This window comes from Chroicocephalus ridibundus, chromosome 18 (genome assembly GCF_963924245.1).
Source record: "Chroicocephalus ridibundus chromosome 18, bChrRid1.1, whole genome shotgun sequence".
NCBI lineage: Eukaryota > Metazoa > Chordata > Aves > Charadriiformes > Laridae > Chroicocephalus > Chroicocephalus ridibundus.
In genome coordinates this window covers 3,276,058-3,287,623 of record NC_086301.1, presented here as the reverse complement: position 1 = coordinate 3,287,623, position 11,566 = coordinate 3,276,058, and the positions used below count along the sequence as shown (strand labels likewise).

The following is an 11,566-nucleotide window of genomic DNA, read 5'->3' as shown; positions in this document are numbered from 1 at the left end:
AAGCCCTGGGATGCTTGTGTTTGGCCTGCCATGGTACCTTGGAGGAGCTATTCAGATGCTCACACTACCCTAAAAATCTGAGTCCTTGTATCTGAAACCAGGTCCTGACCACCTTCACCGAGCCCTCACTTCAGCATGCCCCCTACCATGAAAATGCATCCCCCAAATAACGATCCTCCTGGTTCAGTTTTCCTTCCCTTCATCACCCACTCTGAGACACACAGCCGATATTATCACACTGAGGTGGTAAGCCCAAATTGTCACAAATTCCTGAACTTAAGTTTATGCCATATCAATTGAGTCTCTCGCATATAAATCACAGTTCTGAGAGTATCCGTAGATCTACTTTAAGCACAGCTGCAGCACTGTTGTTTTTTCCCCACGTGCTCTGTACCAGGATAGCTCTACTGATTTATCTGGATGCATTGCTGACTGAACCTGATACGTGTGAAAGCAACACGAAGCCTTGAACTCGTTCTGCCTGCTCTGCTGTTGCACTGGGAGCTGGTTAATGCATGGTCATTGCTCAATGGTGTCTGCATGCTCGACGGACTGATTTCCTCTGCTTTCTTGTAGCAGGAGCAGCCTGCATACATTTCAGCGTAACATTTTCCGAGCTGTGGACTTATTTTATATAATGGTACAAGAAATGAGAAAGGACTGAAAATATGTAGGATGTGAAAGGGAGTGTGGATTAGTGGGTAAAGCACAGAGCAGGCAATTAGCAGACAGGTTCCCCGCTCCTAGTTTGGTTGGAGTTGTGAGAACTGGGGCCAGTGAATCATGGGCTGGTTGATCTAACTCTCCATGACTCTCCATGACTTCATCAGTCATTGGTTTTTGAAACTCTGCTCTGGAGCCTGTCTAAAGGAGTGCCCCGGGGTTGGCTTAACTGTTTTTATTCTATTTAGTTTGAAATAGACCCAATTTTTTCACTTTTTCCATCTTGGGGAAATTTGGTTTTTTTTCAGGTACCTACCCATGAAGATTTTTGTGCAGCACACTGCACAGTGAAAACACTTTAGTACAAGCAATAAACTACCCAAACTTACTGGTGTATATACAATGAAAAAAACGAAGTTCAAAACAAGAACAAAACCATCATGGAATATTAAAAAAAATAATTAGGAATTTAGAGGGGGTCACAATCATCAAAAAAACAAAAAGAGAATGAGTAAGCAAAAAGGCTGCATAGCTATTTCAGAAAAACAGCTTTATTTTTGCTGAAAAATTCCAGTCAGTTCCACAGTACATGCCTCAGTTTCCCTAATTGCTACATGGGGTTAGCAACCCAGACCTATTTTGCAAAGGTGTTGTCAAGTTTAATTTGTGAACCTTTGAAAAGCGCTCTGAATTTTTTTAGATGAAAGGCACTGCAGATGCCAAACGTGGGTGTATGCTCTGAGTCAGAGGCATAGACATGGGCATATTGTGTGATCGGCTTGACGCAGTGCACTAGATAGGAGACATTGTCCTCTGCAGGAAACGCAGGGGTGGCTGGTACAAAAATCACAGATGATGCTTACACAAGTGTGAACTCATGCTATAGAAATCAGGAGCCACCCTCTGGGAGGTGCAAAGATAAAGCCTGCAATAGAGACATCCAGTCTGTACTTTACTTTGGCTTCTAAATTGCCTGAAATACATGTGCGCGCACAGGCCTTCTAAATATGGTTGTGTGCTGAAGGACAAATTGTCTAACAAGCTACCCTTTAACTAACAAACTGCCCTTTAACTCCAGTAGTCCTCCTATGATTCCCAGGTAGAATTAGGCAGCATTGGCAGTGGTTATGGGCACCAACAAGGCCAAGTGCACCTCAAGTTTCAGACAGGTGCGAAGAGCAGATTTCCCAGGAAAGGCCAGAAATAACAAGAGAGACGTGGGCCCCATCTGCAATTTTTTGGCATGAAAAAGGCATGAAGAGATGTGATGAGGTGCAGAGAGATGATGGAGAAAAGAGTGGGCTTGGTCTGTGGCTACGGAGCACAGCTGCAGTGCCAGGACGCGTGGCAGCAGAGGTGATGTTGCTGGTCACACCTGCCATGGGCCTGCCACGGCCCTGCCACGGTTTCACAGGCATCTGCAAGCCGGACATGCCCAAGGCACTAACGCCAGGCATGTGGGATGCTGCGAGAGTGAGCTGAGGTTGAGAGGGGCCCATTGAAAGTGGCATTCCGCAGAAGTGACTGGCAGCAGCGGGGAATGTTCCTTAGGCACACTCGAGTGACATGCTTGCTTTCTTCTGCAGACTCGAGGGAGGTTCAGCCCGGACTACTTGCAAACACATTCCTTTGCAAGAAACCCAGTTTGCACTTGGCTCCATTAGTCTGGATGTGCATATATGCACATGATTCTCTCTCTGACACAGAACATTTAAGCTGAGGATTCTCCAAAATTAAGCTGCAAGGACAGATGCCACCCAAACTATTCAAAAGCCAAAGCAGAACCTGCAGCTTTACGGAACACATCAACTGTCATGAGGGTTGACAACAGCCCGTCTGAGTCTGACTGGTGCGGCATTAGATGATAGGCATTACAATATCTGACATCTCCAGTATGGCCATACTTCACTAGTACTGCAAGAAATGGAGGAGCTAAAGCCATGGCTGGCATCAGGACTTGCTGGAAGGTGCCAGTCTTGTATGTGCCTCTGCATGGGCAGGAGAATCAATAATAAACCTCTGCCTGAGCCCAGTTACTCCCAAGTCTGCCTGGAATAGCTGGATTAAACTCATTTACTCTGGATTCGCATCAGTAAAACCAAGATGCAAAAAAATCCGTCCTTAATCTTTTGACTGCCTTCCCTACTCCAAAGTCTTAACTAAGTGTGAGGAAAAGAGAAACCCTTCCTTCTTCTAAGTTAGACCTCTTTTTATAGATGTTTTTTGTTTCTTAAGTATTGATGCTAGCTTGGAAAAGCTCTGCTGAGTCTTTTCTGTACACGTGAGAACAGGCGCCTCCACCCTCCAGTATTTTTAATTACTTGGAAATCTATGGGAGTGTTGATGTTGTAAAGATCAGCTCGGCCCAGGAAGCCAGGGGGAAAGAAATATGTCATTCAATCTCTTTCTTTTATGAAATTTGTTTTTAAAAAATAGCACTGCCCTTTCCTATGCCAGAGAATGACTTCTGACTCATGAAAGACTATGGTCCTATTAATAAAAAACCTGTCCATTAGAAATTACTGCAAAAGGCATGGCCTTTCCCAACAACTATTATCCAAGAAAATACTGCATACTGGATCATTTCTCATATATAGAGAGCCATAACAACATAGAGGCAGTAAAAGGGGCTAGATCTATGAGCCAGGGGTCCCAACTGCATTTCAATTGAAAATAAAAAAAAAAAATTATCTTTCCTTTTCTTTCATTTTGCACAGACAAAGCCCTTAGAAACTATATCTGTAAGACAGGCGCTTCCTGGCTATCTCATTCTCATATCAGATCCAAAATGTATGCTGTTCCTGTTTTGGGCTGCACCTCTATTTCCTCCACACCTAAAAAAGAGCTGCAAAATGGAGACTTGGATTTTTCCTCCACTACTTAGGACATGTCCAACTGGGGGGTGGTTAGTGAATTTCTAATGAGAAATTATTGCAGGCTAAAAATCACATTCTCCAGAAACACCACCATTGCTTTCTGTGAAAGTTAAATTAAACACAAATCTTAGGCATGGTTAATTTACACCCTAGAAATTAATCTCAGAGCAATCTCACTGAAATTCAGAGCATAATCTATGCTAAATTGATATGATAAGAGTGGAAGATCAACCTCCTCCTTTTGAAGTTGATGGAATTCACCAGTGCTTATAAAGGGCCTTTTGCTTCTGAAATCTTCTGTGATTCCAACAAGTTGAACATTTCCCAGGAATACAGCTAGTGGAGGCAGATCTATTTTTAAAACTCTTTCTCAGTTCCTTTTTCTTGCAAGAAATATTTTGGCTATCTAGCTGTAAAATATTTCCTCTTCCAGGTATGTTTCAGGGATGTCTCTCAGTTCAGTGGACATTTATGGGAAGAGCTACATAAGATACACCTGAACCCTTATCTCAATCTCAGAACATGCAATGAAATAGGCAGTGGGGGTTTTAATTCTACTGGTCACATTAGTGGTCATCACCTGGCCTGTGGGAAAAGCAGGACTAGCCAATTTTTCCTTCCGGTCAGCTGTGTTCCCTGATACATGGTTGGGCCATTTCCAGGTCTAGATGGATGGGCCTTGCACAAACACAACATCAAAATCAAAATAAAGATAACAGGGTCTTTTAAACCCAGTATTATCCATATGTTTCCCCTCCCTGTCCTACTGAATACAGTAAGCCCTCAGGGGAACCCCGTTTAAGAATGCTTTATTCTAGGCGTTCATTTTAATTACAACCATAATTATTTTTGTGCGTGAGTATGACCCAGTTAACAAACCCATCTTCGGCATCTCATGGTCTCTCTGACCCTGCCCATCTTTGCAAGGAGGTAACCTCAGCTCCTGGCAACAACGAGCAAAATTATTTTTGAAACAAGCGGTCGAACTGGTTGCTACATCTTAATGAAAATTATTTTTTTTAAAAAAACATTTCTATGTATATAAACAGCCCTTCCTCCCAAACCTGGTTAGACAAGAATGTTCCTGGGTGTGGACTGCCTTGTATAATTAACTGCACAGCTGTAGCTTCTGATCCCTGGTAACGTCTGCTCTTTCTTTCTCCCTGCGTCTACCTAGCATAATCCAGGCGTTCTCCTCCTCCTTGCAGGAGCTCCAGGTGCGTCACTTGGGCAGAAACTTTCCTGCATTCCACCGTCATTCCTTGCTGAGACAACAACCAGGCAGACATACCCACTTTGTAGAGGGCTGAGAGACAGGAACTGGAGGAAAGACTGAGCAGTGAAGCCAATTCACCCTGTTTAGACGATGGAAACGGGGAGTGCAGCAAGGACAAACGGTACCACTGGGAAGCCAGAGGATGTGAAGAGTCCATCTGCCCCCAAAAAAGAAGAAGAAGTGAAGAAAACCACAAACCCTGGCGGAGGTGAGAAGGAACCTATGAAGGGCACTGGCACTCCTTCTTTGGAGACAGGGCAAATCAAGAGCTCCCTCTTCTCTGGGAGTGACTGGAAGAGGCCCATCATTCAGTTTGTGGAGTCATCCGATGAGAAGAGATCGACCTACTTCAGCATGGATTCAGCAGATTCAAAGAAGATGCAATATGCCAGTGGACAGATAGGAGACATGAGGAGACCACCCCTCTCCTTTGCAGAGAAAGGCGATCTCAGGAAATCCCTTTTCTCCTTGGATTCCAAAAAGAGCTTCCTGCCTAGTGAAGGGGAAGGGAGGAAGTCATTGTTTTCTGGGGGGCAGATGGGGGACCTGAAGAAAACTTCCCTCCCTCTGGTGGAGACAGGGGACCTGAGAAGATCCACCTTCAACAAGCCTGACAGAGCAGCTGGGTCACGGCCCAGGGTGAAGCTCGAGGATGTTCTCTGTGATTCCTGCATCGACAACAAGCAAAAGGCCGTGAAGTCCTGCTTGGTGTGCCAGGCTTCCTTCTGTGAGCTGCACCTCAAGCCCCATCTGGAGGGAGCAGCTTTCCGGGACCACCAGCTCCTGGACCCCATCAGGGACTTTGAAGCAAGAAAATGCCCTGTGCATGGGAAGACCATGGAGCTGTTCTGTCAGACAGACCAGATGTGCATCTGCTACCTCTGCATGTTCCAGGAGCACAAGAACCACAGCACAGTGACGGTGGAGATCGAGAAAGCGGGAAAAGAGGTAATGCTCTTTTTATTGCACATTCCCAATCTTTCCAATGGACCTCAATAATTACACCCCAGCTTTCGCTCTCCAGCCTACAGCCTCTCCTAAAATCATGTCTGCAATGTAATTCTGGGATACAAGGGTTCTGGATGGGAAGCTTTTAGCGGAGAACTGATATTGCTGGGGTTCTGCTGCAATAGGTTTGTTGTTCGCCTAATGGCTGGTTAGAGCAGCATAGCACTGGTGTTGTGTAGCAGACTGGGTTGGGGGCTGAGGGGTGGAGAACTCGGTTTCCACCCCTGGTTGGACCACTGAGTTTCGTCAGAAGCTGAATCAAAGCCCAACATGCTACGTTTTCAAAAATTGTCTCAAGTTTTGACAGTGTTTGTATAGTGTTATCCACAGCCAGAAAGGTGGGGCATTGCTCAAGTTCAAGACCTCCAGAATACAGGTAGTCAGATCAGTGGCTGTTAGGTTACAATTGAAAATTGCCATCTCCGCTACTTAGAGTGAGATTACGGCTTTTTGTTTTTCTTTTCTGTTACGGATATAATAGTGTCAAGCCCCACCTATGGGGAGAGTCTTTTGAAGCTTCGATGAAGAAAAAATCCTGGTGCAAACACAAAACATAATTTCGCCTGAAGTGTTACTACAATAGGTTCAGAGGATGGACATCTAAGGAGATGAGGCTGGTATGTGAAATAGCGCTCACTCTAATGAAGAGTCTTCCACCTTTGTTTGGTTAGAGTCTTATGCTGTTTGCTTTCTGGGTGGATGTATGATTATTCCACTAGCTCTAGTCAAGATCAGGGTCTCACCACGTTCAGTCCTGTTCGTCCCCATAGTAAGAGCACGTCCTGGCCTAGAGACCTTCTGATCTAAGCAGACAGGACGGGAGAGATTACAGAAAGGAGACCCATGAAATGGTAATGTAAAACAATTTTCCTAGAGTCACACAGTCTGTGGCAGAAACTAGAAGGGCACTAAGATCTGCTAAATCTGTCTTAAGCACAGCCCAAGCCAGCTCTCTGATGTGGTGAGCCAGCAAATACAAGTAGTCTCTGTTGGAAATTCTTCAGTTACCCTTAACTTGGAAGAACAGTTTAACTCTTTCTAATGTGCTGAAAGAACATCTTATCTAGAGCTTACCTCTGCCTTCCTGTGCAAATGTTTGGTCTTTTCTTGCAATGTCATCTCCAACTTGCAGCCTTGCTGAAACCAGACGAGGTTTCTTCCATGTCTTAGTCTTTCTTAAAGGAATTCCTGCAGGGCTCGCTAGCCTGCTGTTTATTTCATAATTGCTTGTTCTTGTGTTTTTGATGTCAGCTCTGAACATAGCATATGCCTAACTCTCATAAAGCTGTGTCTAGTGTCTGCCAGGTTGTCCAATTCCTCTTAGACATTTCTACTAAAAAGCAGTTAACAGTTGCTCCTTGAGGACCAAAGCCTTCTTCCTGTGGTTGGATGGACCTAAACCACCTTGCTTTCAGAGGCAACCATAGCTGGGCAGAGAAGACTTTACCTAAGATTTAAATTGTGCTTGATTTCTTTCTTAGAGTGTTTGTGCTACTCTTTTTAGCTCCATGCTTTAGTTCCTGTACTGTCCCCTGCACCGTTTCTGCTGCTGCTAATCCTAAAGGATTTAGGGCTTTATCAATATGAGTCATACACATGTGCAAGTTTCTCCTGACAATAACTTTTGATCATGTTGTAACTTGAGTGAGTATTCACTCAGACAAAAACAATTAATAGGATAGCTGTTGCTTACAAATGTTTATTCCTAGCTCTGATTTATTAACCATTGGTGGAGCCTTAGCAAGAACCACAAGGAGGCATGAACATTTCCAAGTCCCTTGTGTGCACCACCTATTCTTTTCAAGTCTTGCAGATCAGCCGAGTTGAAATATGACCACAAATTGGAAGAGTGGCAAAGTGTGGCTGGTGCTGCTGGCCTTTGTGGAAAGAATAAGCAAAAAACCCACATTAGGTCAACCCCATCCCTGCCCTGTTTTCACAGCATGTCATCTAAGCAGCTTCAGGGTAGCTTTACTGCCTCCAAATTTGCTAACTATGCCACTGGAGTGGTGACCAGAATACAGCTGTATCCAGACAGACCCTTTCATACAGTGTTGGTTGTCAAGGAACAATTGGTTTATCTGCAAGGACTTCCCAGTCCTTGGTGATACTGCGACCCCAAACCTGGAGGCGATGCCAGCAGAACAGGGTAGGGGGGCTCTGTGCTGTGAAGCACTTCGGCCTGACTGTCAATCTGGACGCTCAGCAATATGGGGGCACAGAACTGCCACATAATCAGGTGTAATATGCTTGGTTTAGGTACATCTGTTCCTTTCGTATTGCAGAATTAATGCAGGTCGCAGTCTCTTTCATGAGGTTATCTTGTCTATCTTTGCTATAGGCCTGTAGGGAAGAGAGGTGCTGTACTTCAGCGTTGGGAAAGCAAGGGAGAGCTTGCTTTCTGTGGAATTAGGTAACTCTGCTTGCTCCACAATGCAGACAGAGACAGTACAGCTAAGACAAGAATGCAAACAAGCCAGTATACAGACACCTACTGGTTAGAGCATTTAAGCAAGCGGTGGAAAGCCTGAGATCTCTCTGTCAGTGGGAGAGAGGGAGAAGACAGCAACATCTTCCACTTTTCAGGAGCCTGGGGTGAGAATCGGTCATCCCCCTTTTCCTGGTGTGTTGCTGAGCAGGCACAAGTGAAAGGCACGGGGGTCAGACACACACAACTTGGCAGGGAAGACAGAGACGTTTTTTCTGAGTTTCCACCCAGTGGTATTTGTGTGTTCTACCCAGCAAACCTTTAATGCCTTCCGCAGATCCACTTTGCATTAGTTTCCTGCTACAGATTTAAAGGCAAAGTAACACCCGCACCAGAATCAGTACAAGAAACAACCAAGAAAAAGTCTGTGAGGCTGGGTAATAACCACACACAGTTGAAAAGTGAGAATTGTCAACAGCTGCTCGTACACTCAAATAAAACCCTCTGGCCAGCTTGATTTATCAGCAGAACTAGAGCCCCCCTTTCAGACAGCATCCTTCATTTTGAAAGGGGATCCTTCATTCAAAACCTGTTTTACAGGCCTGTTCTCAAAATGAGACAACTTCACATATGCCTGCCAGTCAGAGAGCTGTAAATAACCCGGCATTACTACCCAGCGCCAGCCTTAGTACTCAGCATGTCAGGTCAGTTCTAGTGAAAAGCACTTTGATTTTTTTCTTTAATTCTTTACCTTTAAAGAGAAGTTCACATTGTACAGCAGGTTTAAAGAGGTAGCAGAGAACTGCTGTGCAGAAACGGGAGCTGGGTGTTCCTCGCTTCAACAAAGCGACTTTTAAAAGGGGAGACTTCACAGAGTCTGAACTAGGCTTTGAAGTCAACCGTCCACTGAGATGGATCCAGAGGGATTTCCATCTGAGCCCTCTCTGTGTTGCTTTCACTGTCTGAATAGAGCACAAACAAGAGCGTACCAATATGCCAGAGGAAGGATTTTTGGCCTGTCCCACCGATGGAAGGTTAGGACACGACGTGGCTGTGAGCCCTTATCTACACTAGTTGTGGTTGCTCTGCGGACACCGCTTAAAATAGATGCTCTTTCCACAGAGGTGGTGCAGTTACCTGCAGCACGTTCTTCGTAAGCTGGGAGGCGGGGGAAGCTGACCTGCTGCAAATTGTGACTTAGAGTAGATTTGCCTGTTTGCCTGCATTCTGCATTAATGCCTCTACGGTACGGGCAGAACCCAGGGAAAATCCACCATTTTGTAAGGAATTCTCTTCAAACCATGCAAAGCAGAGAGCCTTTTCTGGCCTCAGCTCGTGCAGTGACTAGTGGCATTTTTGCAGTCTCCAGAGACTGTAGCCCACTGACACCCACACCTCTGCTTGACAAAAGCTTAGGCAGAAAAACGTAATGGCAAAACCAGCAGAAATAATGTCTCAAACAATTTTCTGATTTCTCAGCCATGCCATTTCTAGTACAGGCCCTGTACTGGGACAACAAGTTTAAACACTTCTTCTCTAGCTTCATTATTGCATTTGGTTGTTGCTGTCAGGTAATTAGCATAGCTCTCCCAGGCTGGTGACATAGGGGTGTTCCCTGATTCAGGGACTGGGTTCCCAGAGCATTAAGACATGATGATGCTTGTATTGCTGCCTTGCAAAAATGAGTTGCATCATGATGCAAGACTCATAATCTCACATCTCTAGGTCCTTTACAGCACAAGGGCTGGGTTCAGTTGTGGATGTTTAGGTGTACGCTCTGAACTTTCACTTAAGCCTCTTGACTGTCCTAATTAACTTAGGCTCTTAGCTCAAAGACTCTCAGTGCCAGCATTTCTCGACTTACTATAGGCAAACCGAATGGTCTAAACCTGTATTTCCTAAATCTTCTTCAATGTTATTGTTATTTCTGCACTGTGGGGACTCCCTCCACAATGGGTGGAGCTGCTATATAATTTTTCACTAGTACTTTCTGAACCCCTGGTCTCACCCAATGGATTTGTTCTGGGTGGTCCATCATATAAGGGGATCAGGGATTGCTGACCCTGGAAAATCTGAGAAATACGAAGAAAGCTAGGAGAGAAGTTAAGGAATGAAGCTGAGAAGTTGACTGTCCCTAGTACCTGTAACCACCCTTCTGTAAATGTAACACTGGATATACGTGGACTGCTAAAGCAGCTTCCAGCAAGTCCCAGGCTGAACAGGGCCTTAAAACCAGCATGAAATCACCTTTGATGAACCCCTTACGTTGTGCTCCACCTCCAGAGCACCCCTACTGAATCCACCTCCTTGTGCCCATGTCACCAGTTCTTGTACTATTCCATAGTCTCCCTGGACCTCTTTTTAACATTGTTTCTATGGTAAATTTAGTTTTAGTGCTGGTGCTATCATGCAATGAAACACCTCCCTTCCCTGTGTCTGTAGTAGTGTTTCCTTTTCCCCTCAGTATGGGCATCTTAACCTAAGCCGAACCTGGATGACTGTGGTATTTGCATTCTGGCTATTGGAACTATCTCTGTAATTTCCATTTGCAAATCATAATTCTCACTCTAAATTGTAGTGTGGGTCTGCTCTTAAATAGTTGTTACATCCCATCCCAGAGGCACCCAAACTACCTCTCTGGGTGAAGGGATGTTGTAAGTGCAACAAGCTGTTAAGAGTTAGCTATCACTTTTGAGCAAGTAATAGTTTGCAAAATTCCTTTGAGACCCATCTTAATTAAGAAGTACTATAAAAGTATAATATTGTTAGCACCACCTTTGAGCCATCACCTGAATTTTTTTCCTCTTATTTTTCTTTCCAAATCCCTTGTGTTTGGGAGTCTTTATGTGGCTGTGAAAGGTCTGCTGTTCTCAAAAAAATCCCTCCAGTCCTTCTCTGTATGATTTCACTCACATTCTTGTGATAAGTACCTCCTGATATTTAGGGATGCGGAGGGAAACAAGATCTCCCATTGCTCAGGAGATGTGCTTTTTACTTTACTAACAATTAATGCCATCTGGATGTAGCCTTGTGGCTCAAGGAAACAACTTGCATTATAGTGTAATTTCTCACATTAGTTACTGCAGTGCAATGAATATCCGGATCTAAAATGCTTATATCTTATTGCATTTTCCTGCTGTGCAAAGATGGTTGCACACCTTTGTGTCTTGATGCACAGCACATCTCACAGTGCACATGAGAATGGAAAAAAGCATGCATTCCTCCAAGTCACTGTCTTGAAAACGTGAAAACTACAGGATCAAGGTCATGCCTTTACTCTCTCGATCATCAGTAGAGTAAATTTTCTCATCTTGA

The 11,566-nt window shown here is 44.5% G+C and overlaps 1 protein-coding gene across 3 annotated transcripts in view; it reads left to right on the top strand.

Moving 5' to 3' along the window:
* Nucleotides 1-628: 628 nt before the first annotated feature.
* TRIM29 (tripartite motif containing 29) overlaps nucleotides 629-11,566 on the top strand; it is a 28,283-nt gene continuing 17,345 nt past the window's right edge. The window contains exons 1-2 of one of the 3 annotated variants that reach the window (XM_063355273.1): nucleotides 629-640; nucleotides 4,748-5,763. In XM_063355273.1, coding sequence (XP_063211343.1) covers nucleotides 4,906-5,763 — 858 coding nt within the window. In that variant the 5' untranslated portion in view covers nucleotides 629-640; nucleotides 4,748-4,905. Of the gene's footprint in view, nucleotides 641-4,722; nucleotides 5,764-11,566 lie in introns of those variants that run through there. The other 2 variants (XM_063355274.1, XM_063355272.1) reach the window with 2 other exon arrangements.